The sequence below is a fragment of the Corvus kubaryi genome, unplaced genomic scaffold (genome assembly GCF_017639235.1).
Source record: "Corvus kubaryi isolate FWS band 111438036 unplaced genomic scaffold, C.kubaryi_AGA036_p1.0 37322, whole genome shotgun sequence".
NCBI lineage: Eukaryota > Metazoa > Chordata > Aves > Passeriformes > Corvidae > Corvus > Corvus kubaryi.
The window spans coordinates 6,658,666-6,676,168 of NW_024581101.1; the positions used below are offsets into that span (position 1 = coordinate 6,658,666).

The 17,503-nt window shown below is 49.8% G+C and overlaps 1 protein-coding gene across 4 annotated transcripts in view; it reads left to right on the forward strand.

Annotated features, from left to right (window-relative positions):
• Positions 1–11,287: 11,287 nt before the first annotated feature.
• The window catches only part of MCF2 (MCF.2 cell line derived transforming sequence), a 43,537-nt gene continuing 37,321 nt past the window's right edge, over positions 11,288–17,503 (forward strand). For all 4 annotated transcript variants that reach the window (XM_042029321.1, XM_042029323.1, XM_042029322.1 and 1 more), the window contains exons 1-2: positions 11,288–11,356; positions 11,920–12,034. In XM_042029321.1, coding sequence (XP_041885255.1) covers positions 11,332–11,356; positions 11,920–12,034 — 140 coding nt within the window. In that variant the 5' untranslated portion in view covers positions 11,288–11,331. The remainder of the gene's footprint in view (positions 11,357–11,919; positions 12,035–17,503) is intronic.

Consider the following 17,503-nt stretch of genomic DNA (forward strand, 5'->3'; position numbering starts at 1 on the left):
GCGGCCGGCCGGGCCGGCGGGGCTCGCAGGTGGCCGGGCGGGGGCGGGGGGCCAGCGGCTTTCCCCGGACACCCCCGTGGGGGCAGCGGCACCGCTCTGCCCCCGGCGGGGCCGCACGGGTGTCCCCGCAGGTGCCCCATCGCTCGCCGCCCCATCCCTCCGCGGTGCCGGTGCCGGGCGCGTTATGGGCGCGTTATGGGCGCGTTATGGGCGCGTTATGGGCGCTCGAGTCCCGCTGCCCGGGGAAGCCTCGGGAGGGTTCGCCGCACGCGGGTGGCTGAGGATTCGAGGTGCTGTTTTGTTATGTGTTCAGTGGACGGCACGATGGGTGCGGAACGGCCCCGGTGTTCAGGAGAAGCCGCGTCCCCCGCGCCGCTGCCATCCCCCGACATGTCACCGGAACGCGTGGCTCAAAGTGCGGGCTGAAGGCAGGAGGTGCTGCCGGTGACAGGGGGATGTCCGCCAGTGCAAGCCCTCTGCGCGGGTTCCCGTGGCCAGAAGTAAAGAACTCTTCCCTGGAAGTTGTGTCTCAGCCTGCTGGCAGTGACCGCCCGTTCCCAGCGCCTGAAGTAGGGAAGCAGATGTGTCTAAGGTGTGCGTCTCTCTTAGACACCTCGTCATTCCTCCCTTGTCCCTTGGTCCTCAAACACCTCTGAATGCCGGGTTGTGCCGGGAATGCAGCACCGTACTGATGTGGCTGTGGTTCTGTGGCTGCACACCCTGAATGTGAGAAGCAAATGCAATCTGATTCCTTATCTCAGGCCATAGCTGCCTCAGCGATGTTTCCTTTGATGGACAGTGATCTGCTCAGAAGTTGCGTGGAGCCCTCACTTTTTCATTATTTTCCTGTTTTCCCATGGGGAGTTACAGGAAATACTGTATTTTTACGGTGATGTCTTTCCTAAACCAGGAAGGCTGGTGGCACCTTGGGTGAGTCCAGCCTCACTAGGGGATGCAAACCTTGTCAGGAGTCAGAAGCAGGCAAAGGCATCGCTCCGTGTCTGTTTGCAGCTGGCGGAGCACTTGGAGCTGTGCCAGGCACAAAAAAGACACAGTGACCCAAAAAAAGCTTCCTGTCTAAGTCCAGGTTTCTTGACCTCTTTGAAAAGCACAATTGCGGGTGCAGGAAGAATTTGTTGGGGGTAGGTCACAGGTGAGGGCTCTACCAATGTGTCACCTGCTTCCCAGGAGCTGCTTGTGTCCATGCCCTTCTGAGATGGTGCCAACAGCACCTTCTGCTCTGGCTGTCCTGCCCACCTGGCCCTGTTCGTTTCCCTGCACCCTGAAAATGGAGTAGATGAATGTAGGCAGGGGTGGTCATGGTCAATTAGCAGAGGATGCTGCTTGAATGGATGTGATTAAATCCTCCTTGTGCTGCTGTCGGCATGGAACACCCACGCTGCTGGAGCAGGAGCTGGGGACATGGGGATGGGGACACAGATGGTGAGCGTTTGCTGTGAGCCATGTAATAGGAACCAGGTGAAAGCAGGTACTGCGTTTCTTATGAGCATGAGCCCTCTCGCCTAACCAGCTTTTGGCAGATGACCTTTGTGTAATTGTCATACAGAGTCAAAATATCCCCACAATGGCACACTTGTGTGGTTGTAGCTGCAGGATCCAGACCCATGATTTGGCATCTACATAGGTTCTTAAAATAAAGCATTGAAAAAGAGACAAAGTTGAGTAAGGTTCTCCAATCACGAGATTAAAAATAAATCAGAAGCTTTTTTCCCTTATTGCTGATTTCTGAGCATTCAGCCTGATCTGGGACCATGTTTTAACCATTTCTCTACATGTAGCAGTACTGGAAACTTGTTGGTTTTTTCCAGTAGAAGGTGATCTGCGTGTATCTGCCTTAGACTGAGATAAAAGCCTGTAAAAATCCCAAGCCTTTAATGGCCATTCTGATCTCTAAAATGGCTTGGGCTCCCTCAGAGCGTGGCAGAACCGCAGCAGCCTCTGTGCTTCCTTCAGCCCAGACCCTCTGGGTGGGCCACCGAGCAGTAGTAGTCTGGGAGCAGTCAGTAGTATGTGGGATGCGCTTCCTCTCCCTACATCACATTTGCTACAACCGCAGTTTAATGGTTTATCATTCATGTACCAGGACAAAAGTGAAGTGACAGCAGGGCTGCGTGGGAGGGAACAACCAAAGTGTAAAACATGGGGAAAGAAAGAGTTTTCCCAAGTGCTCTCTTCACCACTGAGCTAGAGGATGCTTGGGGACACAGCTTCCCCCGTGTGCGTGGAGATGGGGAGTTCAGAGCTCAACATTGCCCCTGGTTGTGCTGCCGTGGGAGCCTTTGGTTGGCGTTGGTTTTGGCCGGTAGGACTTGCAGGGAAATCCTGGAGCCACAAGCCAGGCGGGTGCCCTCAGCCTCGTCCTGTGGACAGCCACGTGTGGCTGTGACAGTGGTTGTTTCGGCATGTGCTGGGCACAGTGCAGGTCCCTCCTCAGCCTGCTCTGCTGCCACAGCCTTGCCCATCTCATCTACCAGCTTCCCTAACACGAGGAAATTTAAGGCTGTTGGAAGATCGGTGGGCAGAGGAGCTGGAGTGTGAGGAGTGGTGGTGGAAGTGACTGGGTGGGGCTGCCTTTTTTTTTCTGAATCCCCTTTTTTTTTCTGAATCCCCTTTTCCTCCCAGGCAACACTGCACTTAGTTTTAGAGCAGAGATGAGTCAGGATCTCCTGGGGCAGAGCTGTTCCCTGGGACCCAGCACACAGCACAGTTATCCTGCTGCTCCGGGGATGTTTGTCCAAGGGCTGGGTGGTGAGACACCCAGCAATATCCTCCCCATCTCACTTTCTATTCCACAGGCCTGCTGCAGGAACATGGTTAGCTGGATTTGGAAATGTGCTTCTGCTCAATGGGGAATGCCAGAATCAGGCATTTCCACTTCCAGTTTGGGAAAAATTGTGTTTGTTTTCCCTTGCTTTACAGTAGAGTTTCCAGGTGATGCCACTGGGGGAACCTGGCTGCATAGTTTAGTTTCCTGGCTATAACACTTGTGAAAGGAATTGTTCCAGTGACCGCAGTGAACTCCATTCCAGGTTCCCCAGGCAGGTAGTGGGGCCCAAGGATTTACTGCTGATATATCTCCCAAGAGTTACTTTGTGCACAAAGCTGGAATTCCTCTTTGAAAAAACAGTGTTTGCATGGTAGTGAATGATGATGGGAAAGTTACTGATGTCTGTATATTTTTATTGGGTTTTGGAAGTCTTTTGTGCTGAATGGGCTCTGGTTTAGGGGCTGATGGTTTGGGCTGGGAAGATGGGTACTGGTGGCAGATGCTAAATGTGCCTTTTCCTACACAGCTGGCAAATGTGCCCTGGTGCTGATGTGCAAACACCTGTACTGCTCTCTTTGGTAAGGGAAGAGTGGCTGAAACTGGAAAAAGGAGGAAACCAAAAGTACATTGAAGCTGCTATATATTAGAAATGCAAGAAACTAGATTTTCTCAGCTCCCACACTGTGGTTCAATCCAAAAGAGTGGGTGTTGAGAATCTTTTATTACATTTCTTGCAATAGACGTGAATTCACGTATAGTGGAGCTGGCTTTTATGTTTCCCAATTTTTGCTTAGTTTGGTGTGATATGAGAATAGAGTTTTTCTGACTGGGCATGAAAACATCAGAGCATAACAGGAGGTAACAAGTAAGCCTTGTCGCTGCTTAGTTTGCTTTTGCTTCACCTTTTTTTTAGCAAAGCTTCCACGGTTTCCCAGTTGCTAAATATAAACTGGAAGAGATTTTCCCCCCGGCCCCAAAACTCTGTGGTCTCCAGCACACTGGGACACCCCAGATCTTTTAACCTCCCCTGAACATCCTCTTCCTCCTCGCTGGCTGCGTGGCTCAGCCGCTTGCTCCTGCAGACCCTCCTGCTCACTCCAGCTCCCAGAATTGTACTGAAGGATGACATTTCCATGAACGTGGGATCCTTATCTGGCTGCACCTTGTCTGGGATCCTTGGCTGGCTGCACCTTGTCTTGCTGGCAGCAATGGCCTGTGGTCAGCAGGAATGAGGTTTTGCTGGTCTGTGTGTTGGTGAGTGGCTGCAGCTGTGCCATACCGGTGCCCGGGGTGCTCCTGCCCAGCCACAGCCGGTGTTTCCCCACTGCAGTTGCTGGAGGGATGCCTGGCAGTGGGATGCTCCTGCCCTGGGGCTTGCAGCTTGGCTGTGGGGCCAGATCCCAGGTGGCTGCCTGGATGTGGTGGTGTCCCACCCCTCTGGCCACACTGGAAGGTGGTGATTCTGATGGGGCTGGTCCCGTGAGGACATTCCTCTGTGGGTCAGTCACGCTGCCTGAATGGCAGTCCTCAAACCTGAATTGCACCGAGTTAACATTTTCTATCTCTTATCTTCTTTTCCTTTCACAGCACTTTTTTTTGCCTTTTTCCTCTTATCCTCAGCGTATCTAAATCTAAGCCTCTTGAAAAGGTCATTCTAGTTTTTCAGAAGCTTTCCTTTTTTCTGCTGTACGGTTTCTCAGCTGAGCACACCCCCAGGTGTGGGTGCTGGGGATGTGTGTCTGCACTGAAGCACTGAGTGCACATAAGCCCCGGCAGGCCTTGGAGGAGAAGCACAGCCCCTGGGTCAGAAGAGAGGACCATCTGGTGCTGCATCCTGCTTCCTACGCTGTGTTGGAGCAGGTGCTTGGGGAGACGTAAAAGAAGGAGCCTGAAAATAGAGTGAGCCTTTCCTTAAAAATCTTCCCCAGTCTGAGAAAAGATAATTAAAGGCATCCTTGAACCTGGTGAGGTGACCAAGCCGTCACTCCTAGCGATGGACTAATCCTGGTGGGACTTTCATGCCATGTGCAGGGCATGCAGGTCTTGGCAGGGGCCGAGTCCCTTTGTTGGCATTGTGGGTGCTGCTGGCATCTGTCTTGCCTGGCTCCAAAGGAGGTGTTTGCTGCTGACCTGCCTCCATGTGAGGGCCACCCAGTCCTGGCCCTGGGATGGCCCCACTGCCACCTGTGGCCTGGGGACCAGGGTGTGCTGCCAGCACTGCACCACCCTGTCCATTCACAGCTCTCACCATGTTCCAGGGGTGCAGCTCTGCTCGTGGCTCTGCCATCCCTTATTCCCTGTCCTGTGCTGATACTCTTCCAAAGAGATGTTAGAGGTGGCAGTTCAGCCACCCTCTAGCAGTGGGTTTTGCAAGCCTCTGCCAGCTCAAGAATTTACCAGAGATTTGTGAGATTTATGTGCAGGTGGAGGTTTGCCGTGAGGATATTGACAGAACTGGCCCAGGAGCCCCATCATCTTCCTCAGGATCAATACATCATATCTTCCAGAAAAATAGGCATTATAAACCTAATGTAGTTGCTAATCTTTCCCTCAAGATGAAAGCCTGGTTTTGACTGGCTGTAGATGGGCAGCAGGTGCCTGCAGGCTGAGTCCAGGGCTCGAGGACTGCAGATGCTCCCGTGAGCCCCTGGCCACAGAGAGGTGTGAGCTGTCCCTGTGGGCTGTGGGGACAAAGGGACCTGCAGCAGTCGCTGATATTGAAGCTTTCTGCCATAAATATTTGAATGTGTCTTTTGTGTCACTCACTTGGCGTGGGGAATGGCTGCACCACCTGGAATTGCAAACTGTTGGTTGTGCCAGGTGTTGGTGCAGCAGCAGCAGCACTTGTTGTTCGTACACTGGGATGGCTAAAGGAGAATTTGGTCTGTGTGGCTGCCCTGAGCAGCAGCAGTGCCTTGTCTTTGCTGCAGGTACAGCCGGTGCCAAGGGTCTGTGTGGTGGTTGTGCAGGATGCACAAGCAGCTGAATGTGGTTTTGGTGCATACGAGGGTGTGTGCAGCTCAGCGGTGCTCTTGGAAGTGACTAATGATGACATATGGAGCTTCTGCAGCATACCTGAGGTCACGTGCAAATGCAGGACAGTCCCACAGCAGCTCATGCACTGTACACAACAAAGTCTCCATGTTTCTTTAGCAGCTGAACTTCTCAAGTATGGAGAGAAGGACACTGATGCAAGGTATGCTTTACTGCAGGGTATTTCTCACATGGGGAGAAGGTCCTGCCAGGTCGAAACCTGTGGTCAGGCTGTTTCCTCAGCTGTAGAGGTGTAATTGCAGTGTAAGGTTGTTAACCCCCATGTGCTCTGTGTGGGTGACTTTGGTGGAACAGAGTGGAAATGTCTCTTATTATTAGCACCCCCCTCTGCTCTTCTGCCCTATGAATCTTTGTAAGTGCTGGGTGGGGAATGTGTGAGCCCCTGTGAGCCAGCGCGCTGCAAACTCACTTGTAGGGAGAAATGGTCCCTGAGCCTGAGGTCTCTGGGGAGGAAGCCACCAAGTCCTGTCTTTTGGACTTCATGGCTGATCCCAAGACCTTCCATTCTTTGTTGTATCCAGAAACCAGTGCTGTGGTTTGCCCAGCTCTCCGGGTTGGTCCAACACCACCCAACAGCTGGTTCAGCAGGGTGTTTAGCACTCACCCTTTGGTGCCAGCTCTCACACAGCCGTGCAGACATGGACACCTGCTTCAGCCTGGTGCGTGGGGGCTGCAGGGGTCTCTCCTGCTCCTGTCATCAAACATGCTCATGGCCCTTTGCTAACACCAAACCCTGCTGGCACTTGTGCCTGTTCTGTTCCCAGATGAGGACCTGAAGCCCCTGGAGACATGGTTTGCTCTCAGCTACTGAAGAGTTCACTCTCAGATCCAGGAAGCAGCCTCAGGACCTTGGCTGTCCGTTCTCTGCTCAGACCAGGTCCTATAAATAACCTTTTGGTGAATAGAGCAGGCCTTGTTGAGGAGCACAATGTGGTGTTCTGTGCCACACGTTCTGCAGTGCACATGCCATGGGGTATCTCCATCAGCCTCGTGCCCCCTGGCCGGCTGCCAGCCCCTCCTGGCTCCAGTTCCTACAAATGCTGTGTAAACATCTGCTCTGCCTGTACCCAGCAGTATGTCCTGTTCCTGGGCAGGACAGAGACACGGGAGCTGGGTCTGGGCACGTGGATATTAGGATCCTAGTCCAGGTGTAAGCTTGCTGGGGAAGCACACAGGTGGGTCAGGTCCCCTGGAAGGTACTGGTTGAAGCAGTGTGTGGGCAGTAAGGGCAGCTGCCTGGATGCCTCCATCCTCCTGCCCTCTCCTTCTCTGCAGCCAGGGGCAGGCACTTTGTCACTTGGCACAGGCTTTGTGTGGACGATGGGCAGGTGTGCTGTTCACAGTAGGGCAGGTTGCAGGCAGTGTAAAGTAGTATTTTTTTCCCCTATTAGCTCCCTCTGTCCTGCTTTCTGGACATGGTGTGTGGAGAGGGAGAGTGATGGGCTGCAGGGTCACTCGGCTAGGGTGTGTGGAGTGGGTATGGCAATCCGGGCTGGGCTGGGGGCGGATTGCAGGTGGTGCATTGCTCTTTCTCCTCAGATGCAGGGCTGTATTTCTGTTCTTTGCCCCAGTGAATATTTAATTTTGCAAAGTGGAGCGGCATCAGCAGGAGAAGCTGGAAGGGCCACTCTCCCCACTGTGCTGGGTTCATGGTAGGAGCACTCTGCTCCAAGGGAATTTGGTTCCCATTCCTGCACAAAGCAAAATGGGAATTTAATTTGATTTAATCCTTGCACCTGCCCCAGTTCGTTCTCCATGGGCTGTTTGGGGGGGCTTGCACTGACGCTGGCCTCAGACAGGGGTGCCTGTGGCAGCTGGAGAAAGCCCAGCTCATTGAAAGTCCCTGAGCACCAGAGCTTCCTGCAGACACTGCTGGTGTGTGTAGGGCTGTGTTACGGGTGGTGTCAGCCTCAAAGGACCTGCTGGGGCAGGTGAGCCTTCCTGTGCTGGGACAGCCTAAGACAGACGCTGGCTGGTTACCCCAGTTAGCCCAGAAAGTCACCAGGAGAGTGGAAATCAGTTGCAAATGTGCTGATTTGAAGGTTCCCTCAGTACCAAATAAATGCTGCTTTGCTGGGTGTCCAAAGGCACAAGCAGCTGAGAACAGGCAGATCATGGAGAAGCTCACTCAGTGTGATCCTTTACACTTTTCATTTGATTTACTTCAGTTTTGTTCCCTAGACTACAGCAGCAACCCCCACGTGAAAAGCTGCTATTCTTCATTCACAGCAAAGCCGTTTCCAAATGGATTTCCCAGCAGCAGACAGTGTTTGGTCAGTGTGGTGAGCGTGAGGCGCTGTTACAGCAGCTTGGCAGATGTGTTACACAGCTGTGCCTGCAGATGCTGCGGGTCTGCGAAGTTTGGTGAAGGAAAGAAAACAATAGTTGCTAAGAGCAAAGCACTTCAGAGTGTGAGTGTTACGAGAGGGATTTGGACTGGGACAGGAGCTGTCCCCTCTCTAGATGTCACTGCAGAGCTCCCTGCGTGCTTGCATCTCCTCGAAAGGGGTGCTCACTGACAGTGGGCATCATTCTCACCACTGCAGTCTGTGCACTGGCCTCGAGGTACCCCCCTCTGTACTCTGGTACACCCCTGGGAGATGTTCTGGGCTGTGGAAGCCAGGAGATGGGGACCGGACAGAGTCGGCAGGGCTCCTTGCTGAGCCACACTGGCTTTCCTCAGTGGGTACAGAGCTCTGAATTCCCCCTTTGTCTTTTCCCTGCTTGGCCTCACGCAGCCTCCAAAACTCTGTATCATGGCAACAATCTCCCCCCTGCAGAGGATTCTCTGAATGTAATAACTGCAGCAACATTTTATGAATGTCCATTTTAGAACGTTTATAAAAATGGCACTACACTGTTACGACAATTTACCATCCAGACACTGCTGTTTTAATAAGACCCTCAGACCTGAGGTCATGCCAGCTCTGTGGGGACAGCAGTTTGTAAAGTGCTCTGAGATGCTGTAGCATGGGGAGTTCAGGCTTGATTTTATAACAGCTGATGATCACAAAACCTCTTTTTGGCTTTGAAAGAAATGAGTGGACGTTCTTGAAGCCTTGGCTTCCTCCACCCTGTGCCAAGCAAGATGCAGGCTGGCTGTGCTGTCCATAGCCAGCGCTGGGCAGTGCCCCGGGGTCTTTTCTGTACTGTCCCAAGAGTGTCCTTTAAATAACAAATCCCCAGTTTGCTACAGAACATCAGCTGAAGCCTTGTTTGAGAGGCTGATGTCTTTGGTGCCTCACTGCCTTTCACTGCTCTTTCTCCAGAGATTAATATTTGAGGACAAAGGTCCTGCTTCTGTACAGGATTTATTGCAGCATCCAAATGATGTGCCCCAGGCACAGCAACATGCTTCTGGATTTGATGCCAGCCCTTGATTTTCCCTAATATTTGCCCAGGAGGTTGAATTCAGTGGCCAACACAGAGCAAGTGCCAGGGATGAGTTGGCTGAGGAGCGGCTCTAATCAGACCACAGTCAGGCTGTTGTTGTGCCCTGACCTTGCCAGAGGGCAGCCACTCTGCTCCTCTTGCTGCTGGGTTATCCTACTCCCCAGAGGATGGGAACAAACTCCCCCTGCCTCCCTGCAGATTGTTAGGTGGTTCTCAGTGAGAAAATGTCCTGTGAAACTTTTAAATTTAGTGATTTAGTGATAACCACGCAAAGGTTAACCTCCTTTCTCCAGCCTGTTTCCTGATCAGCCTCAATTAGCTGGCACATCCCTCTCAAATCAGTGCAGAACCAAAGCAAAAGCTGCATTTACTGTCAACCTGGAGCTGTGTTTGCTGAGCACTTGAGTCACGGGGATGTTACAGCACATGGCAAGATGTGCCTGGCTTGGCTGGTGCTGCATTTTGGGGAAAGCCAGGGGTAGGCAGGGTGAGCTTTGGGAACAGGCTTCACCCTGCCTGTGGACACAGACAGGCTGCTGAGCAGCCCCACACCGATTTGTGACAAATATGTGTGCACAGCACAGGCTTTTGTCTTGTATTTTCAATGACACACACGTTTAATATCATCTACTTCATGTGTTGGAGCTCATTAAGTTATTAAATGTGAATTTTATCAGTATGAAACCATTGACCTGGTGAAAAAAAATCAACAAATAGAGAAGAAATCTCTTGCTGCTGCTTGTCCTCAAGTTGGGTGAAGCAGTTGAACGAGAGACAAATATTTGAAATACCTTTGCAAGATAAACTTCTTTCTCACCAAGACCAATTCTAGGGCCTGTTAAAATCAAGAATGTTTCTGTAGATGCCAGTGGGACTGAGGCTCGATCTTCAACAAACAAAAATCACATTTTTATCTACAAGAGGGAAAACTAGCAGTGTGTGCATAGAAGGGCAGAGAGCAGCCCATGGCTGGTGGGGGCTGTGAGAGGATGAGTACCCCCCACCTCCTGCACATCTGGGCTGCTGTGCTGCAGCACTGTACAGGCCTGAAAGATATTTGAATAAAGTAGAAGTGACCAGAAAGCTTTTGGAAAAAGGGAAATAGAATAAATATTGATTATGCTGAAGTGTGCTGAAGTATGCAGCTTGTTTGATTTAAAAGAGCCAGAAGATTATTCCGTAGGACCAGCTCTGTGAAATAATCAGTGTTTAAATTTGATTATCAAAAAGCCCAAGGACTTTAATCTGTATAGATGTGCTTCAAAACATTTATTTGCAGGAACAAGGATGTTTAATTTTTAGCTGTCATTCCATTTATAGATAATCCAGAAAAATGCCTGCCAGCTTTAAGCTCCTCTTGTGTTTAGTCAGTCTGGTCTTTGTTTCCTTCTCCCAGAGAAAGGTAAAGTTGTGTGTGTTGTTCCGATGCGCTTCATTGCCACTGAAATGATCGTGGTGCTAAATACAGCATTAAAACAGCCTCTCCCATTATTTAATTAAGAAGAAATCTAATAACTGAACACAAGAACAACAGCCTCTCCAACGTCTATGGCCCCATGCCAGGTGAAAACATGATTTCAGAAGCTTATTTGTTCAAAATTAAAGACTGTAACAGTCTGAAAGCCCAACCTTGTTCCCAGTGCAGCAGCCTTGGACGCTGCTGCTCCCAGCAGAAACCTCAGCCCATTGCATGGCCAAGGTGGGAAGCACTGGGAGACTGTAAAACAGGGAGTAGAATGACTAACTTCAAAATACAAAAACTTACATTGGATATGGCCTGTTGAGGGAGGGCACTCAAGCAAAGGGGCAGCGTTCCCTTGGTACGTTTAGTGGAATACATTTGTTGCTGACTTGTGGCTTTCAGCCTGTTAGAGTCATTGGAAACATTAGAAATAATGTCCCTAAGATCCATATATGCTTTGTTACAAAATTTCAGGCATAGTTTAGGGAAGCTGGGCTGGGTTCAAATTCCACCTTTGGATTAACACATTGATAAATATGTGTGCTTTGGATTTGTGCTTCATTTTGATTGCTGCTTTTCCCTTTCTCCAGAAACTGCAATACCCATCTATGCAAAGGACATCAGTGATGATCTGATGAAAGAGTTTGCTTTTCTGTCTGGTGAGTACGAGAACTTCTTCAGGGCCTCTCTCTCACTCTCTGTGGCAATTGAATACTCCAGATAAACTTCCTTGCTATTTGTCAGAATGATACTCCACATGAGATATTACCCATCAGGTAGTATCCTTTGCCACTAGAAATGTTGTTAATAAAACATTGAGGCAGTTTGAAAGAGCAGATTAGGTTTCTGTCTCGTGCCAAACTGTGAAATATTCTTACCTGCCGATGCTCAATGCATTAACAGGCAGTTTGCTTGTATTTCTGTAGGTTCCAGACCAGTGTGTTCATTTGCCCTTGTATTTCTGATTTCTTTTGCTGTCCTGTGTAAAGTACACTCAGTAAATAAAGGAAGTATCTGGTACTCAATACATTTGTTTTTAGAACCTGCACTTGTGTGTTGTGCTTGGACTCAGAGGCAGGATTTGGCTTTGTTTTGCTATTCTGGTGAAGAGAAAAACCTCTCTGCCAATGGCAGCGTGTTCTGACCTGACTGGTGCACCTGGGCTTTGCTGCTGGCCCTCCTCACAGGCATGGCCAGGGAAGCATCTGTGTCTTTTTTCCAGGTGGAAGAGGAAAGGACAAGGCCTGGATTATCACCCTCCCTGACAACGCTCGCTTCAACGAGGTGCCTGAGGAGAATTTATCTAAAGTCTTAACGTACCTAACGTCAGTCCCAAGGTATGAGGCTCCCTTTTAGCTCTTGCCTGTGGAGGGCAGAGGTGTGGGTCCTGCCTGGGTTAGGCAGGGATCTTCAGGGTGATACCATGTGTGGGGTGAGGGGCTTCTTCAGCTCTCAGAGCGCCACAGAGGGATGCAAGCCCTTACAGGTCCAGGTGTGGTATTTAATGTGCCAGGAACTGCAGAGTAAGAAGTGGACATCATCCCTGTGACCTGTCAGCTGGAATGTATCACACATTTAGCTTATTAAGTTTCTAATTAACAACAGGCTTTCCCCAAGCTTTGGCATGTGTCACCACATAAGTATGCCGTGCCACTGCAAAATAATATTTTGACGTGTACAAGCGGAGAGTCATTACTGTGGAAAAAGAGAAATGAAACCAGAGGAAGAGATTAATTACAGGAACAAAGAGTTTGGGGTCCCCGTGACAGGTGATGGCTCAGCAGTGAGCAGCAGCTCCCATTACCTGCCTGTGTGTTAGGGTTAAGCTGCTGACAGTCTGCCTGTGCCTCATACAGGGCTGTATACTTAGATTAATGGCCCTCCTATTTCTTGTTGCTGAGCCTGGTGACTCAGTTACCTGGAATGCTTAATTTTCTTGAATAATGCCTGTTTTGGCAAATTTCTTCCTGCAGGGAGAGCAGGCTGACAGCAGCTAGATGGGAGCTTTCCATTAGCAGCTGCTTTGGAGGAAGTGTGGAGTGTTTGGGCACCTCTGTTCAAAAAAAAAAAAAGAAGGAGCCTCTGGTTCCTCTGTCCCTTTTTGATGGACTCTGAGGTTTCAAGGGCTCCTGGCCCACAGAGCACTGGCCCAGCAGGAACAGGACCATGCCAAGTGTGTGTTGGCCAGAGGGGTTTCTCCTTGGTCCTGTGCAGGCAGCCCTGGTCTGTGCATCTGTACTTCCCGGCTCTGTCTGGTTTCTCCAAGGCTTCTTGTTCCATCTGACTGTAAACACTCTGGCATTAGCATGACAAGCAGTCTTGCTGTCCCTCTAATAGGTCAAACTCAATCAAGAAACTAATGAGAGCTGCGAGCTTGCTGGTGATTCAAACATGTTCTGCATGTTTTTAGTAAAACCACTTTAATTGTCCTGCTCTGCTCCTCCTACCACCATAACAGCCTGCCCCAATATCTGATCACCTTTAAAACGTGTGCTCCCTAACACTGTGGAGCTGAAAGGCTCAGGTGACCAGGCAGAGCATCACCTAGGTGAGGGTGGCAGGTCTGTGTCAGCTCTGGTGCCCCTGTGTCCTCATCCCTCCGCAGCATCACACTGTGGGATTAGAGCTCAGACTTTGGCCCAGAAAATCCTTAAAAGAGGTAAATATTTACCTGCCAGAGGTATTTTATTTCCTCAAATATCAGAGTTAGGTGTGGGAGCACCAACACCTCCTTGCCTGTGGATGTGCAGGGGCAGACCCTGTGCCTTTCCTGTGCAAAGGAACTGCCTGGTGTCCTACCCAGACCAGTCTGAGAAAACCTCATGGATGTCAGATTTGTAGTATTTGGGGAAGCTGAAAGGCTTGAAGTATTTGGGGAAGCTGAATTTCATGAGGCATTTTTCTCCTGGAAATAATTGTTAGATAAAGGAGATGAATGCTAAAAGCAACTCCTGAGTCCTCGAGGCAAGTGCATTAATAACAGAGCCAGGAGGAAGGTGAGTCCTGTAGGCAAGTTAATTTTTAGTATTCCTGGGAACTGTGCTGCAGGCAGGAGGCAGCTGCAGAAAGTGCTTGTGTGGATGAGCTGTAAAAGAAAATAAGTAGTAGGTCCCCACTTTCTATTCCATGCACATCCAACTCAAAATGCTGCCCTGCCTGCCTTCAGGCTGGCTGTGCTGAGCAGCACCTGCAGTGGTGTGCTGGAAGCAGAGGCACAGGTGAGTGTGACAGATCCTGGTATGTGCAGAAAAGAGACCCAAGGAGTGATAAAGCAGCACTTTATCCAGGCTTGGATTGAGGACTGTGACAGTGTGGTCTTTACAACAAATACAGATCTTTCTGTAGCCTGAATGATTTTATCTCTTCCAAGTTAAGCCAGAATTCCAGTAGAAGCTTAAATGAAAAAATAAAAATCAATTGAAGTCAGTTATAATATCTGTAAGATTGTTATTACAAAAAACTGTCCTAATTAGTATTAAAGTAAAATTTGAAAACTGAAAAGATCCCTCTGTATGTAGCACTGGTGTGGCATCACCTTGAGTACTGTGTGCTGTTTTGGGTGCCACATTTAAAAAGGATGTGAAGGTCCTTCAGTGTGTCCAGAGGGCAGCAAGTCTGGTGGAAGGGCTTGAAGGAGTGTCCTGTGAGGAGCAGCTGAGGGCTCTGGGCTTGTCTGGTGTGGAGAGAAGGCTGCAGGGGGATCCCATTGCTCTCTGCAGCTTCCTGAGGATGGCCTGTGGAGAGGAAGGTACTGAGCTCTTCTCCCTGGGATCCAGTGATAGGACGTGTGGGAATGGTTCAAAGCTGTGCCTGGGGAGGTTTAGGCTGGATATTAGGAAGCATTTATTTGCTGAGGGGGTGTCAAACCCTGAAAGGGTTTCCCTAGAGATATCATTGATTCCCCAAGCTGTCGGTGTTTAGGGGGCATTTGGACAATGCCCTTAACAACATCTAACTTTTGGTCAGCCTGAAATGGTCAGGCAGTTGGACAGATTTTCTCTGTAGGTCCCTTCCTACTGAAATATTCTCTTCTCTCTTCTCTTCTCTTCTCCTCTTCTCTTCTCTTCTCTCTTCTCTTCTCTCTTCTCTCTTCTCTTCTCTCTTCTCTTCTCTCTTCTCTTCTCTCTTCTCTTCTCTCTTCTCTTCTCTCTTCTCTCTTCTCTTCTCTCTTCTCTTCTCTCTTCTCTTCTCTCTTCTCTTTTCTCTTCTCTTCTCTTCTCTTCTCTTCTCTTCTCTCTTCTCTTCTCTTCTCTTCTCTTCTCTTCTCTTCTCTTGACTAGCCAGCTTTTTGGTATTTAGACAAACTTTGCCTGTTTCATTTAGACTGGGAGGTGAGGTACAAAGTGGTTTAGAGCTGTGACTGATAACACAGAGTAGTGGCACAGAGCAGGCTGCTGTTGGCTATAAATACCTCTGAATTTCAATATTGGGCAGGTCGTGACGGCGTGCTCTGATCCCACCAGCGGCAAGGAGTCTGTCAGGCCTGTGCTAAATCTCACAACTGCAGACTCCAGGATCCGATTTCAAGTCCTGCAAAACATCCCAGGTCTTTATTTTTAGTCTGGTGCATCCTGCAACACATACAAAGTTAAGGATAAGGAAAAGAAAAGTAACAAGAAACACCCAGAGAGAAATAATCCTTGCCCTGGTTATCTGTCTCCATCTTTCTGCTGCTGGATGCAAACAAACAGCCCTCAGAGCCTTGCGAGAAAGCATTGATTTAATTTTATTGTCAGTCTAAAAGGTACATCACGGGCCTGGAAATCTGATAAACCTGCAAGGCCTGGGTTGCAAATAGTCACAGACTTTCTCCACTGGCCCTAGAATACATGACAGATTTCCCACAGTAGATGTCAAGGCTGTAAGACTGCTGGGAACTTTCTTCTTTGTTTCTGCAAGGGAACTGATAAAAGCAGATTAGCGTGCTCAGGGGCTGCTCTCTGAGTATAACCTTGTCCTGAGTTCATGGCTTGCTCTGGCTTTTCTTAACTGGCAGTGCACTACAGTCTGGCTGCCTTTTCTGAATTACTTGGATTCTGGGGTTTTTCTTCAGGTTTTATTATGATTACAGCAGTTCTGTGTAAACACAATTTAGCTTTTTCAATTGCAGACTCTTGGGAAACACCATGAGGAGTTTGGGAATTATTTCTTATAGCTCAGAGACATACCTTGTAATTAGAGTGTGCTGAAAAACCAAAGGGTTTTCTTTTTGCCTCGAACTGAAGGATCCTTTGGCCTGTTCCCACCCACCTGGGTCACATAGCTCATGGTGGGGATGAACAGAGATGAGAGAAACCTGCAGAACTGTCTCATGTTGCCTAAATTATTCTAAGCAAAAAAAAAGGTTTTGGCTGAAAAGTTACACTCACCATGCTCTCAACCTCAGACTTTATTACATGTAGAAGTTCTGTGTATGACCCATATGTAAAATTTGATATTCCTTTCCTCTGCTCTTTTCTTCTACACCTCAAAGCCACTGAATAAATTTAAATAAAACCTTTGCACTTTGGGTGTGATGTTACAGATCCATAAGAGCTGTCAAAGGATAGCTTGGGACTTGGGTGCCTCTGCATATCTGCAGTCAATTGTTGTTATGGTCAAAGGGAGTTTTATTTTTTATCCCTCCGAGCACCGCTGCTAATTCCTTTTAAATATATTTGTCAGAGTTGCAGCTGCCACAGACCAGAGCAGCAAGATGTGCACTCAATGAAAGTTCCTGCACTGGCTTCAAGTGTCGTCTTTTTTTTTTTCCCTGTGATGAAGTTGCCGAGTGTTGTCTGCCGTGGGATACTTCTGAGTGATCCACCATGTGTTTGCCGTGCCAAATACAGGAATTGGCAGAGATGATGCTGGCAAGAGGCTGCTTGTACAAGGCTGTGCCTGGTGCAGACACCTGAGCCACCTCTGGGGAGCCAGCACATGTACTGGGAGCCTCTCCCCAGCACGGAGGTGCCCGGCTAGGGTGGTGTGGGACATGGCTATCCTGTTTCAGCATCCACAAAATAAATATTGCAAATATGACCTAAGTGTCCTGTAAATACACTCACGTTGGAGGACTCGGTTACAAGCTGGCCTAGCCGTAGCTGTGTGCAGACATGACTGCAGTGTGTAGCTCAGGCTGCCTGGGAGGAGGGTGGCTGTCACAGCTGGAGCCTGGCCGGGCTGTTCCAGCCAGCCTGGAAAGGAACGTTTGAATTACAGACAGGGCGTTAGGGCCCCTGCCAGACCTGCACCCCGGTACAGCTGGCTCGCTCGTCAGACTGGGCATTCCAAAGCAACTCAAAGGATTTGGGTGTTAAAAGGGATGTCAGGAAGTCTGTGCTTGCCAAGTGAACCGGAGAGTGTTGGAAAACGCCTTGGAGCAATCGCTGATTCCCCAGCAGGACGTGCTGGGGAAGCCACCACAGCCTGTTTGAGCACCAGCTCCCCCTTTCCCTCTGCCAGGCTGGCATTGCCCTGCCCTGGCTTGGTGTCATCTCTGCTGTCTCCTGCCAAAACAAGCCAGGAGTCATCGCTTGGTTGCTGTAACCTGAGCTCAGCAGGAAGATCTGGGCAGTGAAGGCAGGGGGGTCTGGGGCATCAGCTGGGGGAGGCTGCTGGGCACCCTGGAGCTCCTGGGCAGGGCACAGCTCCTCTGGCCTCTGCAGGCCCCTTCTCAAGACCAGTTTGGGTTTCAAGAGCAATCTGGTCTCCAGCAATCTGCTGTCACCGCCTTGCACACAAATCAGAGGTGGTGCTTAACCCTGGGCTACTACATCACAGAATCACAGAAAGATTGGGGTGGGAAGGAGCTGTGGAGTTCACAG